General features: G+C 41.4%; 1 protein-coding gene across 4 annotated transcripts in view; it reads right to left on the minus strand.

The window, feature by feature from the left end:
• The window catches only part of PCDH15 (protocadherin related 15), a 1,188,119-nt gene that overhangs the window by 321,952 nt on the left and 846,257 nt on the right, over positions 1–19,910 (minus strand). For all 4 annotated transcript variants that reach the window (XM_019507771.1, XM_019507770.1, XM_019507773.1 and 1 more), the window contains 2 exons: positions 19,283–19,588; positions 18,151–18,375 (listed from right to left, as the gene is read on the minus strand). In XM_019507771.1, coding sequence (XP_019363316.1) covers positions 18,151–18,375; positions 19,283–19,588 — 531 coding nt within the window. The remainder of the gene's footprint in view (positions 1–18,150; positions 18,376–19,282; positions 19,589–19,910) is intronic.

A 19,910-nucleotide genomic window follows, 5' to 3' on the forward strand; every position in this document is an offset into this window, starting at 1 on the left:
AGCTTACCTCTGACTTCTTGTATGAATGCCTGCACACAGCAGAACTTTACTCAGGTTTAGAGAGCTGTCACAGGGCACTAAGGTGCCCGCTCCTTTAAGGGCAGAAACTGCCTAGAGAGAGGCCCCTAGTGGTCAGTCAGGAACCCCACAGCTGCAAGGTTACTATGGCAGCAGGAATGAGGGATGTAGCCTGCACCTGCAGGCAGTCAGCTGACGGGAAAAGGCAGGGCCTGGGGCACATATAAACCCCAGGGCTGGGACTAGAAAGCAGTTCTCTGTCAGCAGCCAAGGAGGAAGGAGCTCTCTTAGAGGAAGCTAAGTGGAGATGTTTGACTGTCTGTTCTAGTTCTGACTGGTGGATTAGGCTGAGGCTATTGGGGAAAGAGGAGGCCTCATTGGGGGCCCACTACAGTGTGGGGACCCCAGTGCCAGGGGCACAGTGACAAAGGGGGTGAGCAGACCCCAGCATCAGGGGCACAGTGACAAAGGAGCTGTGGAGAGCCCCAGCACCGGGGGCACAGAGAGAGAGAGAGAGACAGAGCTGTGGAGAGCCCCAGCACCAGGGTGTGCAGAGGGAGACAGAGTCAGGGCTGTGGAGAGTCCCAGCACCAGGGGGGCACAGAGGGAGAGACAGGGCTGTGGAGAGCCCAGCACCAAGGGGCACAGGGAGAGAGACAGGGCTATGGAAAACCCAGTGATGACCAGAGGCCAAGTTAAACTAAGGCCTTGGAGGGACAATGTGTGAATGTCATCCGTGAGGCTTGGGGCATGGTAAAGGGATGGTTTGGAGCCATGCATCTAGCCCCATAAGGCTGAGGGTGTCCTGTGAGACACCCATTTTTGATCAGGACCCAAAAAGGGGTCCAAGGGTCCATGCGGTCAGTGGGGTCCATCAGGACTGTGTCTAAATATAAACTTGAGGGCAGCCTCCCTTTATTATAATTGCCAGCAACACGTGTCAGGCGAGGAAAAAGGTGCCCATCAGGCAAGATTGGCATGGTCACAGAGCCCTAGGGGCATCATGGCCATCCCTGGGGACCCCATCCCATGACAAGAGCTTATAGCAAGCCACCTAACCTGAGTCAGGTCACTTGAACACTGGTTTGCATCCCTGCAGAACATCCATCTAGAGCTCTTACTGTCTTAAAAATGTAGCTTTCTAATATAATAAAGGGCTTAGTCTGTCTGTCATGCTCCTGGAGTACTTTGGTTACTGAAACAACCAATCAGAGTGCTCCAAGAGCATTCTGGACAGAGGCAGCAGCAGCGTGCTGCCATGACTTCAGGGACAGAGATAACAGAGCAGGGGGGTGAGGCCAGCAGGGCATCAGCGTGAGGTGGTGGGTGGCAGCGCTCCATCCAGGCCCCCCACCCCCATGTCAATTGTCATGGGCAATTGGCTTGTTCATATAATAAAAACAGTTTCTCAAGTGCTTCCAGAATGTAGTACCTCTACCCTAGCTAAAGACACCAAATGTAAACTCAGAGATTCAAAAATCAAAAACTGAAAGTCCCCCTTTACCTCCTACCTTCTCCAGCCAACCTTTCAAGCTTCCTGCTTTCTCACAAGATAAGAAGGAAAGGAGGACTCACAGTACACAGAGACATCAAGCTCAAGCTTGTGCCAAGAAAGGGAATACATTTCAAAGATAAAAGGTATCCTTAATTAAATAGTCAATATGCACATGTTTATCACTGACTTTCCCATTATCTCCCAAATAAATTTGCATGTACTGGCCTTGATTTACTCCACTGGTGTGGCTCTGTTGTTAGTCAAAAAAAATGGCATGTTTGCCTAAACTACAGAAGTCAACAATTCTTGGACCATGAAAAATTCTTAGACCATTGCAGTGCTATGCACCTCTTTGGCAAGTCTTTCCATAATGTTTGCCAAGTGAAGAGAAAATATACAATTGATGCCAATAATGTATGGACATTTGGCAGAAATAAAGATTTGTCATTGTATCTTCTTGTTGCTGAGTACCATGGCATAGTAGATCTTTAAGTGAAAGAAAAAAATGTGAGTATAGAGAAATGTAGACTTGGTAGGAGTTGCACAGGCCACTTTCACTTTCTGGGCTGGTATAAAACTCCTGTTGGAATTCAAGCTGCCTTCTGTTAATGAAACTCCAGGGGAACATGGCAGCAGTATAGATGCTATTCTTCCAAGGATTTAATTTTCACTTCATTGCAACTCTACTAGAGTGCAGCCCACTCCAGTTTCTATATATAAAAGCTCTGTGCCTTTAAATATTTCATGAAATGGACAGGACCATAAAATAACATAATCAATTCATGCTTTCTATAATGAGGTTTTATGGGAAGAGGTACTTTAATATTTTAGTAATTGGTTTCTACTTTGTAGGCACTTTTCATAGAAAAGTACAGTTTAATTTGAACAAGAAAAGCAGCTAAGCCTATATAGACTCCAGCCTGCATAATTAAACAGCAGGCACAGTCAAGAAATTGTGAATTCATTTCCAATATAGTGGCCATATAACATACTTTCAGGAACTCTGATTTACAGTAGAAGAAATAATTACATTTAGCTCTGAACATTTGATATTCTGGCACTGCACTGTTGTGTAACTCTCCAATATCTGAAATAAAATAATGAGATTTTTACTACTTCCTCTATCTGCTGAGCTTTTAAACACCACATAAACAGTTTCTTGATTCACCACTATATAATTCCATTTTTACAGTGATGAGACACTACTGGAATCTGATATTAGTTGAAAATCATCTCTAAGCTGTCGTAAAAGTATCTGAAACTCTATTTTAGTTTTATGTATGAAATATGCTGGCTCATTTGCATGGCCTGAGGTTAGATCTAGCAATGACAAGTATATGATGAGTCAGCAGCTGCGTGTTGAGTGAGTAACTTGAGTGGGCTGGGATTTGGGATGTTTATGAAATATCATGAGGACTGACATTCTGATAAGCAGAATGCGGACTGGAATTTGTCTACTTGCTTCATATCACAGTTACTTGAAACAGTTTATGGACATGGAAGGATTTGCATTATAGTTAAATTTTAGATGTTTCAACTGTGATTGATGGGTATAAGGGCCTTGTTACATGGTAATTTTAGATGGTTCCTAGAGCCCTTAACTTGTGATTATCCACACATTAACATGTTAAAGTGATTTTAAAGCATGCATTATTGGGCTCCTATTTACACCACTCTAGGGCAGAATTATCTCTGATCCACACTACCCAGCTCCTGTTCCAGTAAGGTGTGGCCCCTCCCCACAGATGTGCTACCCAAGTTGAAGTATTCTAGCGTGCCAGGATTTCTCACACCCACAACAACAGAATAAGGATAGAAGCCTGTCCTGGCTCACAAGCCCTTTAATGGCAACTCACAGTTACATCTCCCAGTCCTGACCCTGCTCACCAGCCCTCTAGTGGCAAGTCACAGGTGTGCAGGTTGGAAGCAGTCAGAGAAGACTAAGGGTGTGACTGCTCCAAACAAGCTAGCACTAACACCAATCAACATCTGTGCAGCTCACAGCATACGGTGTAACAAGGTCCTAATTTTATGTCCATATTAAGTATGCCGTTAAGGCCATTTATTGTCCTTTCATTCACACTGCTGTAAACTCAAACAATTTTTATTTATCATCTTTTCAGAGACAGTAAAATCAGGTCCATTTATTTCATTATACTGAACATACTGCCATACATAAATATGTAACTAGAGGATTAATTCCTTAAAAGTATGTGCTGAAACATGTGCTGAAAACTGTGGGCATGGTGCTTTTTCTTCCCCACCAACGTCCTACAATTCCAGATTAGATAAATTTAAGATATTTTCTTTTGGCCTGTGAAGAAGGTGGCCATGCTTTGACAGTACTGGTAAAAATGCTTCCTATGAGGTATAAGAGTTGTGAAGTAAAGATACTAATATTTCTATATTAGTATCCTTACTTCAAAAAAGGAGACAGAGAGAGACTTCCTCCTCTATAATCACAAATACTAGAGCACTTGTCTAGCAGTCATCACATCCAAACCTGGTCAAAGAAGCTTAGAAGATCACCATTTCAATGGAATATAAATATTGTGTTAATTTCGGAGTTTCTCCTCCAAGAGTTATGGTATTTGGAAAGGGATTTGGATGTTCTAATTCCTAATAGGAAAGATAAAATCTGGAGTGTCTTGCTATTTAGAAGATAGATGGTAATGTCAGGATGGTAAAATACACACTTAAACTTCAAAATATTGTTTCTTCCTACTTACAGAGGAAAGATAAAACTGAAAGATACAAAAGGATAAAGTAAATGATCAATGGAGAAGGGAAACAAGAGCAACATTTATGGAATTGGCTATCAGAAAGAAGTGATAAGACCCAGTTAACAGAAAAACCTTTTACATAGTATAACAAAAACTATCTAAATGCTGCTACACATTACGTGATGCTACTTATACACTACGTATTACAAACTTTTTACAGAAAATAAGATAGAAAACTTTTTTATACTGCTGCACAAAAATATTCTACTCCTCTTTTTTAACTAAACAAAACATAAGTTTATTGCATTCATGTTGTCAACATGGTGTAACAGCATCTTTTTTTTGTATTTAATGCTCTGCAAGCCCTAAAGTAGCTAATTATTAAATTAAGGGATAATGTTCATGGTAGAGTATACGAGGCAATAAATGGATTTTGCAGGCAATTAAACAGTGAAGTGAAGTTGAGAAATTTGATAATAGTTAAAGCTGTTTATTGGAAGCACAGTTCAATGCCACGTAGATTATTCCTGTAACAGGACAAGAAAAAGAAACACTTTAAAAACTTTTACAGTTCTTGGAGAACTGTATGCAGTTTCTTTCTTTCTTTCTTTCTTTTTGCACCCTCATGAAAGTTCTGTCCTGCTGCTTTTTTAGACATTCCTTTCATGTGGGGTTTATAGGAATATTCAAGTAAGAGAGACAGAAATAACTGTTTTAGGGAATAAATGGTACTAAAGAGAAGATACAGTGGTACACATACAATGCACGTATTACGTTAAAAGAAGTCACTAGAGATATAGAGCCAAAATAATTTCATCATCATTATCAGGAGTTTGCTGGATTTAACTAAAATTATTTGCTGAAGCATTCACCCTGCCATGTATCAATAGACAAGAAGCAGTATATTTAGGTAAAACCTTCTACTGGGCCAACTGTATAGTTAAGAGAGATATTTAAGGAGCTTTTGAAGACCTCTGGTGACCTTCTGTGCCTGAAACTTGTCTAATATCTCTCCCAACTACACAGTTGGTCCAATAATCTCACAAATCTTGCCTCTTATGTATTTCATGGCCCATTAAGGCAATAATAATGCTACAACACTGCTACATGTATCAATGTATAGATTTAAACCAGTACCACTCTTTCACTTCAAGTAATATCTTCACAAAAAAGAGATGGGATTTTTTTTCAATTTCCTCCTCTACTTGGGACTTTAAAGCCCTTCAAAAGTGCCTTAAAAAGCTTAAGTTAACGACATTTATATTGTTAACTTGGTACATTTGTCTTATATTTTATATTGAATGTTCTTCCTGGGCTACATGAAAAATTATTAAGCAGGAGCTAGAACTCAAGGTGGAACCACCTTGCACTTTTGGGGTCTAACCACTGATTTGGTGAGTTTCTCTCACTTTGCCTCAATGATTACCTATAGATTTCTTAAAAAGTGGCACATGATCATCAATGGAATGGGTACACCCCCCTCAATTTATTTTTCAAGTTTGGTGGTTAAGTACCATCTTAGATTGTCAATAGCCTTTGTTCAAGTTCTCTCAAGTGCCATAGAAAAATATGAAGTCAGGCTTCCCACACCTTGAACCAGTGCCCTAACAACCGGATATCTAGTTGAGAGGCAAACACCACTAGTTCCAGCTTTGTGCATATATACTCTTTCATTTCCTTCACTTCATCACAAGTGACCAGAAAATAAATATACTATTTGGAGCTGAATTAAATTTTTCATTCCATCAAGCACTTTTCTTGTTTTCCCTTTAAAAAACCCAGTTTATCCACCAAACTGAAAAATAAGCTGTAATTCAGCTTAATTGGAACCTTGTATTTCTGTGATAAGGATGCTACTTTTGACTTGAATGCAGAGGGACTATGCAGAGATAAGCAATGCCAACCAATTCAGTAAAGAAATTTTCAATGGAAGGGTTTTTTTTTTATTTCTTTGTAAAGAAATCTCCAAATAATTCTCTGTAAGTAAAGGAATGTGTTAAGAATTTATCGAGGGATGGTAATATGGTGAAGAAATCCAAATGTACTCCTAAAACCATTGTTTTTGAAGAATTAATAAACATATAGTATATAAAAGCCTCCAATTCAGCAATTTTTATCATATTGATTAGTATCTATGTGTACCATCAGTTGACTTCATTAAGACTAAATGTTATGAGTACAATTTGGCCATTTATTATTTTATTAATTCTTTTCAATTATATACCTAAAACAACTACATAATTTACAGTACTAATCCTAGTATTCTAGGTGAAAATTGAAATTGAACCAATTTCAATCATGTATTATTTTCAAAGTTATTTTTTTATCATTTAGCAAAAATGTATTCATTATAAAAATTATTATATATACATTTTATTGTTCATTTATTGTACTGTTTGGGCAAAAAGCTGTAAATAAACTATTACTAGTACTGTTTAATTTTCCTTTTATAAATTGAATTGGAAATTATTGTTTATTAAAAATCCACATGCTTCATGCAAAGGATGCTTCACATGGATAGGTTTTTATTGGGATACAAAGTATTGTGGACTTATTATAAAGTGGAATTGACCGAAAAACAGTATACAAAATCCCAGATGACACAAGTCATGTAGACATGCTTTTAGCAGAACAGTGACAGCTACAATATTTTCTCCTCAAGCTTCAATATGAAAATGTCTTCAATATATAACAACTGTCCAAAAATAAAACTCTTGTCAGTAAAGCAGTAGGAGTACTTAAAGTGAGATATTTTTTCAATGTCATAGTTGTCACAGAAAATTAATTTGACAGTTGTGGTTTGGATACTCTGGGTAATGTTGACAAACTTGTAGAACAATCTGTTTATTGATGTGTATTAGTACATTATACAATCTTTTTATTGATGTGTATTAATATATCACACTAGACTGGGGAATTAATTCTTTCTATGATATTTCCAGTATTACAGACTGCTAAAAGTATGCCCCAGTCTGGGAGTGTCTACACTCTCAGTTGAGTCATTATATGCAGTATATATTACACTTATATATGCAAGTACTAAATAAATGCACAGTAACCGGAGTACTGTGCAGCAGCACTGGTGAATGCCTTTTAAATGAGGCGACCGTGCAGTAGCATCTCAGCACAGGTTTTGCCATGTGAGACTACTGCATAGCAGCGCCAGGCTGCTGTGCACTCATCATCTCATGTAGATGCATGCACAGAGTATTAAGCAAAGCTAGTAGGCAAACTTGCTATATGGATTGTCCTGAAATGTATACAATTATTATTTATTTGTCCTGTATTAGGTCATAGAATTCTCTGATTACAGAGAAGGGCCCTATTATTTTAGGTACTATAGTTTAAAAAAATAATAACTTCTGCTCCAAACATTTTGTACCACAATTTAAAATGAGAGACAAGAGATTGCAAAAAACTAGTGAGGGAGTACAAGATAGCAGAGACACAATTATGTTAAGAATAAAAAGAGGAAATCATTATGTACTCAGTTCTTTAGGCCCCTGCCACACGTTTCACTTAGGCCACAACTAACCAGTTAACTACCCAACCACACATTCAAACAATTAATAGCACAATAAAAGGAGGGCTAAGCCACAAACTTGTTCCACAATAATTGTATAATAACTTTGTGGCTCGTTCCTATCATGCCTTTAATTGAACATGTGGCCAGGAGCCCCTATGACTGTGAGCCCCATCAGCTGATCAGGAGCTCATTTGCCCCTCTGAGCCTGGGAGCTCACAGATGACCCAGGCTCCCAGCCACAGGAAAACATGCCCCTGCAGCTTGGATCCCCATCAGCTGACAGAGCTTCCAGCTGTAGAAGTTCCCCATGCACAGGCTTCCAGCTGCTTGGAGCATCTCTGCAGCTGGAAGTCCCATCAGTTGAGGGAGCTACCAATCATGGGAGCTCACTCCTGACTGGTTCAGACGCAAGGATCCTGGGCTTCCCCTGCATTAGCAATAAAGTGTGATAGGATGTGATGTGTGATCTCACAGTCACACCTCCTAATATGCGTGTGTAGCTATGGCAGGAAGTATGATTGTGTGGATCATGCATCTGACCCCATCATACCTTTCCTGCAGCTCTGGAAGGGCCCTTAGAGGCATCATTTGATAAATATTCATATAATATTAATTTAGCTGTATGTATTCTTCAACCAAGAATGGTATGAACTGGGTAAAGTTAACTTTAGCTTCTCTTTAACTTTATAAAGCTATCTTACCATAACAATGGTTTTAAAAAAAAATAATAAACATAATATGTTAATAAACAGTGCATGGGCGACTGGTGCCTCCTGATGGTGGGGGAGCACCAGCAGCTGACTGCCAACCGGGGAGGGTCCCCCAGTGGTGGATCGCCAACTGAAGGGGGAGGGAGGGTCCCCTGGCAGCTAATACCCACCACTAGTGGAAGTGCAGCTGGTACTTCTCTTGGCACCCCCACATTCTCAGGGAGGGCACTGGCCATCACCTCCCACTCCCCAGCTGGCGGCAGCCAATATCAGGTGGAGCCATGTCCCCCACCCCCATGCCCCTCCTACATTTCACTTATGAAACAGTGTAAAAATTAGAAACAGGAAAAGATATCTTCTAATTTGGGGAACCATTTATTCTCTGGAGAGGTTGTTAAGCACAATAATAATCTAGGACAGGTGATGAATTCAGTCACCTTTTATTAACTATTCAACCCATTCAGACACAGTGAATTCCCAGTCTGAAACAAATTATGCCTCTGTTGTGGAAGGCCACAATGAAACAGTGCACAAGTTAGACTTTACAGTTTCTAAAATTCAGAATTTACTTTTAAAATGGATAGAATTTTCTGTTTCTAGTTTATATATTTTACTGAGAGCAGAATTTAAAAAGAAATGATATTCTCTGACCACAGACTAATTTATAGCCAGAGGTTCATTTGGAAGACTGATATTCTGCCAGCCAAAAATCAGAAGACTCATTAGGACTTTGGCTAGGGACAGAAATTACACATAAACTGATATAAGTGACTGGAACAGTTTCAACCTGGATGGACCTGGATGGATGTAGTTTCAGATTGAATTATTTAAAGATAGATAGACCTGGATGGATGTAGTTTCAGATTTAATCATTTTAAGTTAGACTGGTCTATTGAACTTCTGTCCCAGATTCCCTCCCAAATCAAGATAATTCACAGTCTTCTGGCATCCCAAGATGGTTTGCAGCCCCCTCCCCCCCACTATCCCCTCTCCTCTCACAGGGCAGGCAGGCTAGCCTCTGCCAGTGCTCCTCTGTTTCAGCAGAGCCAGACTGGCCCAGCCCCTAGGCTGTCACAGAGCTAAGGCAGCAAAGCCTCTGCTCCCCAGCCCTGCATCCCATCAGATCAGCGCAGGAGAGGTGGAGGAACGATCCCTGTCCTGGTCCCAAGCTCTCCCTGAACTAGGGTCTGCCCAGCTAGGGGGTGGGCCATGGCATGGGATGTTCTCTTTCCACCTCTCCTGCTGGCAGATATAGATGCACAGCCCTGCCCCCATGACTGTTTGCCTCTGACCTTCAAGGGGAAGAGTGGAACAAAGCCACCCCCCCCAGGTCTTGGCCCTCCAAAGATGGGAGCCTTGCACCACAAGTGGGGTTCCCTGTCCCTGCTTAGTCAGGCCAACTTCACTAAAGAAAGGATCAGGCCCCAGCACCTGGCACTATCCCCCTGGACTGCCCATCTTGCTAGCTGCTGCTGGTGCCAGGCTCTGACAGGGTGTGTCGGGTGGTCTGGGAGGCTTGTGCCAGGCAGTGGGGATGGGAACACTATATAGAGGGAAAGATTGGGCCCCCATGCCTCATGCAGGCCTTCCAGGCTGCCCAGCACATCCTGTTGGAATCCAGCACCAACGGCAGGCAGCAGGATACAATGGGCAGAGTGCCTGGGGTGGAGGGCTTGCATCAGGTGGCAGGGACAGGAGAGCTCCATAGAGGGAAGGATCAGGTCCTATTGACAGGTGCAGGCCTCCTGGGTTGCCCAGGGCATCCTACTGGATTCCCACCTACTCTTGGAGTCCACATTGCCAAGTTGGCCAGGAGGAAAAGTGAAAATGTGGACAATTGGTCATGTTGTCTTCCTTTTCATAGAAATGTACACTAGAAGGGATGTGCACCCCAGTGTGTGCATGGCATGGATTGGCAAAAGCCAATTATTAAAGCAAGTGGAGACAAAGGTTAAAAACCCAGTCAGCGTTCCCCATACAAGACATATTTGGCCAAGTGAAGGAAGTGGAACATACTATTCCATAAAGCAAAGTTGAAGTCTTTAAGATATACTCACACCTGAATAAACCTGTCTCTGTCTATGCCCTAAGGAAGAGCCTATGGTGGCATTTGAGACATGCCAACACAATAGATTATGTGGTTTCAAGTCCAAATATAAGTCCAGGAATATAAAGCGGTGTCTCTAGGCCAGTAGCTACATCAACTCTTGGTTATCAAAAGTAATGGTTCACAACCTTTTTGGGACCACAAACTGTCATTTCAAACTTTCTGACAGATTACCATACATCAAGGGTATCCAGCCTTTTTGAATATGGGGCTGGATCATGAACTTTTTATCAGCCAGTGGGCCAGCGAGCCATATTCAAAGACCTTGCAGGAAGTGATGTCATGTGACCTTTGACACCAATGAAGTTGCAGAAAGTGACAATGAAATGGGTCTAACCAATTCAAAACTCTCCCTCTATAGCATCCACCTCTGCCACTGTTCGGGACAGGATACTGAGCTAGATGGACCATGGGACTCACCAAGCATGGCACTTTTTATGCTCTTATGTTTAGAAGCTCTTATGTTCTTTGGCTGAGCTTCCAAACTATGGCTGAGATTTGCAAAAAGGGGTAGATAGGCATGTTACAAAGTTGTCATAAAAGATTTGGAGCCCTCTAAATCCCATTCATTTTAATGGAAGTTGGCCTTTTGACTCAGCTTTGAAAATCGCAGCCCAAGGTGCCAACGAAATAAGTCAAAATATATTTTGCGTTTCTATGCAGTGCATCTATGTGGGGCTCTCCAAGCATTTACAAACATTAAATGAACCTCAGGATGAGTCCAGCTGGAGCAGCAGGGGCTCAGCTGCACTTTCCCCCTACCTGCGCCTGTCAGTCCTGAGCGGCACACGGCTCCGCCGCCTCTGCTGGCTGGTGCCGACCTGGGCGGGTCTGTCCCATCCAGAGCAGCTGGATTCCCGTGTGCTGCTGGGGACGGGAGGAGCCTGGCCAGGTCTGCACTGGCCAGCAGAAATGGCGGCAAAGCCATGTGCTGCTCGGGACTGACCGGCACAGGCAGGGGGAAAATGCAGCTGAGCCCCTGCTGCTCTGGCCACGCTCATCCCATCCTGTCCCATCCTGAGCAGCACACGGCTCCGCCGCCACTTCTGCTGGCCAGTGCAGACCCGGCAGGGCTCCTCCCATCCCCAGCAGCTTGTGGGAAGCCAGCTTCAGCTGCATGCCACTTTTCCTGGCTGGTGCTGACCCGGCTGGGTCCATCCCATCTGGAGCAGCATGCGGCTGAAGCCGGGTTCCCACGAGCTGCTGGGGACGGGAGGAGCCTGGCTGGGTCTGCACCAGCCAGCAGAAGCGGCGGTGGAGCCATGTCGCTCAGGATGGGATGAGCCCGGCTGGAGTTATATTTTAATATGATTGAGGAATTCAGATCTGAGAATCTGATGCCCAGTCCCAAAAACTGTGCATCCTGCCATGTCTTGAAAATATATTTCTTCAGTTTTGTTTCTCCCACTTTTTCTTACCTACCTTAATCTTCTCATCTTTAGACAAACTGAGCATTCATCTGCCATTATGGAATGAAGTTCCTTTCTTCCAGTTCCATCTTAGACTTTTCAATCTAGTTTCCATCCATTGGACTCCACTGAAACTACTCTTACTAAGGTTTCTGTTAACCACTTCTGAGACAAATCTCAGGAACCAACGTTCCGCCACACCCTCCTTAAACTGCTAGTTACCTTTAACATAGATGACTAGGCTTTTTTCTTAAAATCTTGTCCTCCCTGCCTTTCATAACTCTGTTCTCTTCCAGGCTTTCTGATCACTCCTTCTGCAAGTCTTTTGGAGGACCCATCCCCATTTAGGATTTCCACAGCACTCTATCCTTGGTCCCCTTCTCTTCTATCTCTGGGTAATCTTATCCAGAAACATACATTCAGCACCTATATGCTGACAACTAACAGATTTGTCTCTCCAATCCAGACCTGTACAAACTGAAATTTTGGACCCTCTGTGACATCTCCTCTTAATCTTTCCCCCATCCTGCTTTCCTACATCTTTCAGTCACCATGGACAAAAATCATCATTATTACTGCCATTTAGCCCTGTAAGCTAGGTGTTATTTTAGACCTTAAGCCTTCAAATTCTTTTAAAAACTACACGTCAAAATAATCTTGCTGAGTCTTTCTGTAAACATCTCCTTCTGCAAAACAGCTACACGCATAGCTAAATTTCTAGTCACAAAGTTAAAATTCTTGTCTAGGCACCTTTTTTTTTGCCTTGATGAATGCAATCATATTCCACTTCAGAATTCAGAATTCTTACCCCATCACTTTGATGATGTAAACCCTCCTTTTTAATCCACCCACTGCTTTCTCTTTGTCTGCCACACCAAACAAATGTTTGCCTTTCAGGACACTACACACATTTTTTATTTGCTACTTAAATACTGATTTGCTACCAAAATGATGAGTCTTGTCTCAGTTGGCCCAGGATACCAGTATCATGAACCCATCCTAAAAACAGGAATGATTTTGGAGTTCAGAGCATCTTATGAAGATATATTTGGAACTTTCACCACCTCTCTGGGTAAACTGTTCCAGTGTTTTGCTACCTTCCTAGTGAGAACATTTTTCCTTAATCTTTAACCTAAAATTCCCTTGAACCATTGTTCCTTCTGTCATCTGCCACCACTGAGAACAGTCTAGCTCCATCCTCTTTTAAACCCTCTCTCAGGCTCCTCTTCTCTAGACTAAATAAGCCCAGTTCCCTCAGTCTTTCCTCAGAAGTCATGTGCCCCCAGCCCCCGAACCACTTTTGTTGCCCTCTGCTGGACTCTCTCCAATTTGTCCACATCCTTCCTGTAGCAGGGTGCCCAAAACTGAACATAGTACTCCATATGTAGCCTCACCAGTGCTGAACAGAGGGGAAGAATCACTTCCCTTGACCTGCTTGTAACACACCTACCAATACAGTCCAGTATGCCCCTAGCCTTCTTGGCAACAAGGGCAAACTGCTGGCTTATATTCAGCTTATTGTCCACTATAACCCCTAGGTCCTTTTCTGCGGAGCTGCTGCCCAGCCAGTCAGCCCCCAGCCTGTACTGGTGCATGGGATTTTTTTTTTTTATGTGCAGGACTTTGTATTTGTCCTTGTTGAACCTCATGAGATTGCTTTTGGCCCAATCCTGCAATTTGTCTAGGGCACTCTGAATCCTGGCCCTCTCCTCCGGTGTATCTACTATTTCCCACAAGCTTGGTGTCACCTCCAAACTTACTGAGGGTGAACAATATTCCATATTCCAGGTCACTGATGAAGATACAGAATCAATCAGCCCCAGGACCAACCCCTGGGACACTCCACTTGATACTGGCTGCCAACTAGACATCGAGCCATTGATTACTACTCTCTAAGCCCTATGCTCCAACCAATTTTCTATCCACCATACTGTCCATTCATACTTCTTTAGCTTGCCTATGAGAATGTTGTGGGAGACTGTATCAAAAGCCTTGCTAAAATGAAGGCTTGCCTGCCTATGTCCTTAGATCAACACAGCTACAACCAAAACCCATCAGCTTGCTAAAATCAAGGTATACCACATTCACTGCTCTCCCTGTATCCATAGAACAAGTCACCTTGTCATAGAAGGCAATCAGGTTTGTCAGGCATCTGTTCCTAATTTTTTTTCTCCTCCAAGTGCTTACAAATAGATTCCATGATGACCTGCTTCATGACTTTCCCAAGGACTCAGGTGTCTGACTGGTCTGTAGTACCCTGGATCCTCCTTTTTCCCTTTCTTAAAGATGGGCACTCTGTTTGTCCTTTTCCAGTCATCCAGGACCTCTCCTGATTGCCATGAGTTGTCAAAGATGCCAACAGTTGTCAAAGTTGCCAACAGCTCTGCAATCATGTCAGCCAACTCCCTCAGAACCCCTGGAAGCATCCCATCTAGCCTCTTGGATTTGTACACATCCATCTTTTCTAAATAGTCCCTAACCTGTTCTTTTACCACTGAGGGCTGCTCACCTCCTCCCCAAGCTGTGCTGCCAGATGCAGTAGTCTGGAAGGTGAACTTGCCTGTGAAGACTGAGGCAAAAAAGGCATTAAGCACTTCAGCCTTTTCTGCATCCTTTGTCACAAGGTTTTCACCGGGATTCAGTAAGGGACCCACACTTTCCCTGATCCTCTTCTTGCTACTGATATACTTGTAGAAACCCTTTTTGTTACCCTTCACATCCCTTGCTAGCTGCAACTCCAAATGCACTTTGTCCTTCCTGACTTTATCCCTGCATGCCTGAGCAATGCTGTTTCCTAGTTATTTGTCCAAGTTTCCACTTCTTATAAGCTTCCTTTTTGTGATTGACTTTATTGAAGAGTTTCCTGCTAAGCCAAGCTGGTCTTCTGCCATACTTGCTAGTCTTCCTCCACATTGGGTTGGTTTGTTGCTGCACTCTCAGTCAGGTTTCTTGTACTGCTAGCTCCCCCCCCCTCAGAATGGCTTCCCAGGGGATCCTGACTATGAGTTCCCTGAGTGAGTTGAAATCTGATTTTCTGAACTCCAGGGTCCTTACTCTGCTGCTCTCCTTCCTTCCATTCCTCAGGTTTCTGAACTCAGTCACCACATGGTCACTGCCATCCCAAGTTGCCATCTACTACTACATTGCTCACCAGTCATCCCTGTTTGTAAGCAGCAAGTCAAGAAGAGCATGGCTCCTAGTTCGCCTCTCCAGCACTTGAACCAGGATGTTGTCCCCAGTACTCTCCAAAAACTTCCTGGATTGTCTGTGTACTGCTGTATTGCCCTCCCAGCAGATGTCAGGGTCATTGAAGACCTCTTTGAGAACCAGAGCCTGTGATCAGGAAACTTCCACTAGCTGTTTGAAAGAAGCCTTATCCACCACTTCCTTCTGGTCTGGTGGTCTATAGCAGACCCCCACCATAACATCACCCTGGTTGCTTTCTCCTCTGACCCTAACCCAGAGACTCTCAACAGGACTATCTCCAGCTTCATATTGGAGCTCTGAGCTATCATATGGCTCTTTTACATAAAGTGTAACTCCTTCTCCTCTTTTCCCCTGCCTGTCCTTTCAAATATCTGTTATTCCAATCATGTCATAGTCCTGAGATTGTTCAAGGACTTTTAATTCTTCCTGCTGGTTTCCCAGGCTCTGTTCATTTAGTAGGACTCTCTAAAGGACTGTATGGTAGTCAGGAAAGAGGGAGGGGCATTTTATATGCTTTTTGTACTTTGTCTCCAAACGATATAGCCAACTTTTTCTTGTACAATTATTTTCTTCTATGTAATAAATCAATTTGCTGTTTTGTTGAGTTAGTAGCTGGCTATGGTAAAGTGTGGTCTCAGAGCAATTGATACTCCAGGCACACCTCTTCAATTGCTGCGGGCTGGGAGGGGGAGTGGGAGGGCATAATTTTTGGATGACTGAAAGGGAGACCTTCATGGAGCTGGCAAAAATTCTACCTTGATGGTCCTGGATTTTCCGATTTAAGGGCAGGTTGAGGTGAGGCTTCCCATAGGCAAATTCCTTGAGACAAGCAGCAAAATAGTGGGGAGAAAGTTGAGGTTTTTCATGTGCCTTCAGTTCAGTCTGTGATATTTAGTTCTATCACTAATTTGTTAAGTTTTCAAACAAGCAGCACTGCATTAGCCTCCATACCCCTCCAGCTTGGGAAAAGCACCCAAAATACATCTGCAAAGATATTTCATTATTTTGCTTCAAATCCCTACTTGAAACTTCCTTTGCATAAATTCCTAAAACAAACTTGAAACCAGGTAGAGTGGCAGTAACTTGAGGTGGATATCTGTCATATTGATTAATACTGAATCATTTTCCTCCTATATTCATTGCCTGAAGGGCCCCCTGTGAGCATGTAACCTGACCTCTACATAATACATGCATTTCCCTGAATAAATTCTTGCTTGAGCTACCGCATATATCTTATAAAAAGAAAGAAAAAAATCCTATTTTGACTTAAAATGTCCTGTAATGAAGAACCCATGGCTGCCCTTATAGAGGGTCAGAAGATGTCCCTTTCAACCTCATCTTTTCTGTATAGCCATTTGTTGTCACAATTTTTCTACCTAGCCTGTTAGCTCAGACATCTTGACCTATCTTTTTGTTTCACCTTTGCATGTCTTATAGCACAGTGGGGTTTTAGTTCTTGAGTTGCATTATAGCAACACCAATAAATAATAATGAATTGCTGTTCCTTTAAGACATTTTTAAGGATTGCAAGGAATTCTGTACCTTCCTAAGGAAATTCATTTCCTCTTTGGAGTAAGGAGCTTCAGACAAAATGATCTATGACTGTTCAGTTTTTGACAAATTATCCTTAAAAATATAATGGATTGGCAAATTCTGATTGCACAGACTCAGAGAGCATACTAAAAGAGTTAGGATTATTATGGAACACTAGCTGAACCTGAATCAGTGATCTGCAAGTGAAGGAAGTCAAAAAGAAATGGTATAGGCAATAGTTGACAGACTGTAAAAACCTTGTAATCAATGCACTTCTGTTTTCAAAACAAACACTCAGTGATGTTTCCCAGAATCAGGATTCTTCTAAGTACAGCAGAATATGAAAATCAAACTCAATCATTCACAAGTTTGCAGCAATTTAAAGAGAGGACAAACACCCACTACATTAAAACCAACATAATGATTTCTGTTATAGCCAAAAGTATACCTGAACTCAGGTCTCCAGATATGAACGTTGTTGCACTAAATTGCAAGTTTCACATGTTTGCCAACATGCCAACTTTTATTGCATAAAGAAAATGTTGATGACCTAACTCCATTTTTCTCTGAGCTCATTGCAATTCTATCACAAAACTACACAAAGTGAAGCAAGAATCAAGTGCTGGACCACCTCTCCTGTAGTCATGAAAGATCAGGAATCATCATCTGATAAAGGATTCTAAAATGGCTTCTCTTCAGAGATGCGACTGCATGAGTCAGTTCATGAAAAGGAGGAAAAATATAGCTATTTTGTTCTTATATAATACTCCCTTTTGTGGATCTTTAAATGCTTTCCAAATAATACCATTATCCCCATTTGCCAGATGAAGAATAAGTTAAAGCAGCACAGAGATGTGAGGTTACATACTCAAGTTCAAACTGACAGTCACTACATAAAGATTATATTTTTGTTTAAGAAGAAAAAAGCTACTTTCCTTTGTAAGGCTGTATCTTTATGCAGCAAAAAATTGAAATGTAAGATATAGTGTGCTTCATCAGCACTTGATACATAAGAATTGTTTATAAAATTGCTATTTATGAGATGTTAAAATGAAAAATGTTGGCACCATTTTTCCAAGCAATCCCATAAGAATATTTAAACCTTTTGGGAATCATAAAGAATTAAATGTTTATTCATTTATAAAGTATTCACAAATCTTTATTTTAATTCCTAAATCTAGGAACCAGCACATTATTATGTACTTGCATAAGGTTCAAAGTAATTATATAGTTATCTATTTCAACCCTTTCAAAAGTAAGTTACTGCTGTGTAAAAATACAGTTTTGCATACAAGAAAAGTGAGGGAGACAGGGCAAAATAGGCAGAAAACGAAGACGCTGATTAATCAAAACACCTGAAGAGTTTTTAGAATATTTTGTAACAAAGGAAAGGATGATATCAACTGAGAGTTTGCCACTTACCTCTACTATGACTGTGACAGAAGCCAGACCTGGAGGCATAGTGCCCCCAATATCAAAGGCTTCTACAAGGAAGGTAAAGGTTGCTTCTGTGCCAACAAATGACTCATAATCCAAGGACTTCAAAAGTGACAGCTCTCCTGTAAACTTATTCAGTGCAAAAAACTCTAGAACTTCCTGAGTCCGTATGCGATAACTAACGTTTGAACCAAGGTCAACATCTTTTGCCTAGAGTAAACCAAGCAGGAGGGGGGAAAGAAAAATTATTTTTAAGCTAATAGTGTATAACACATAGAAAACTACATTATTATGATTTCCTCTTCCCCCCAACTTTTAATTTCTTTGATACCACTAAGAACTTTTAATTTTCTTGTCTTTTCATTGTTTCTTTCATTTCAATTACATATTGTCAATTGTTTTTTCTCCAACTATCTTGGTGATTGGTGGGAAACTTGCTGCCGCTTTTAAGATAACAAATATATTTCCCATGTAGTTACAGAAGTTTGCATTAAAACTATTAAAGTGCGCACATCTACAAAAAATGCTGACTGTGTAGTACCTGAAAAATATTGCACAGTAGTGCATCACAACATGGACAGTGCTAATAAGTTAACGTGCCATATTATTAGACTACTGTGCACTAGCATCACCTAAAAGACTTTCACCACTGCAACTACACAGTAACTCCAGTTACTGCATATTTATTTAGTATTTCCTAATACAAGTAACTAACCAAATATGCAGTAATGACGTGCAGTAGTGTCTCATGTAAACGCGCCCAGTAAACTTGGAAGATCAATATGGTGGAACCGCAATAGAAATTTAATAGACGTTTAAAATTTCTCATATTGTTTCAATGTACTTCAAAAGTATTGTACTTACAAGGTGGTTAGCTTTTCAAATCATGTTGGCTTTCCAAATTCTTTTTTTTTTTTTTAATTCATAGAAATGAAAAATGTATGTCTATTTTTTCTTTCATCTATGCAAAGATCACACATTTGCAAAAGATGGGCTAGCTTAGGTACCACTTTTCCCCACTAATTTTTAATCTTTTACTTTGGTCTTACTAGCAACTGGTTACCTCATATACAAATAACAGCATTGTGGAGCAAACCTTTAATCCAAAATGGCTCACCTCTAATCGTAAGAAAACTGTGCCAGGGGGTAAATTTTCTGGAACAGAGACTGTGTAGGATGCATTAGTAAACACAGGACTGTTGTCATCAATATCCAGAACCTTGATTGCCACAGTTAATGTTGAACGACGGGGGTCCACAGCTCCATCTGTTGCTTCAACAATAAGTTCATAATAGTCCCTAACTTCTCTATTCAGTTTAACTGCTGTGTAAATGCTACCATTTGCTGTGATACGAAAAAGAGTGTTGAAGTTTGCCAAACTGTAATGGACTTGACCATTTATTCCAGCATCTGCATCAGTAGCCTAACAGAAAAGAGAAAGATGCATTATTATTAAGGTACATTTTAAAGGTCAGCATGTTAGGGCTTCTCTACATGGGAATATTGAAGAAATATAGAATATAGAAGAAATGAAGTTGTGAAATTACAATGTGCTAGCTACTGCATATTAATTTCTTAGTGCACACTATGGCTGCATACAGGTACTTGGGGAGGTTAGGGAGAGATTAAATTGAGTTACAAATAGCTACCCAATCTAAGATAGCTGAGATGGGGGTACTAATGGGGGGGAGATTTGGGAGCATAGGGTTAAGTAGGCTCGGGGGGGGGGAAGGGAAGAGGGAGCA

This window comes from Gavialis gangeticus, unplaced genomic scaffold (genome assembly GCF_001723915.1).
Source record: "Gavialis gangeticus isolate Ggan-Ray unplaced genomic scaffold, GavGan_comp1, whole genome shotgun sequence".
Lineage (NCBI taxonomy): Eukaryota > Metazoa > Chordata > Crocodylia > Gavialidae > Gavialis > Gavialis gangeticus.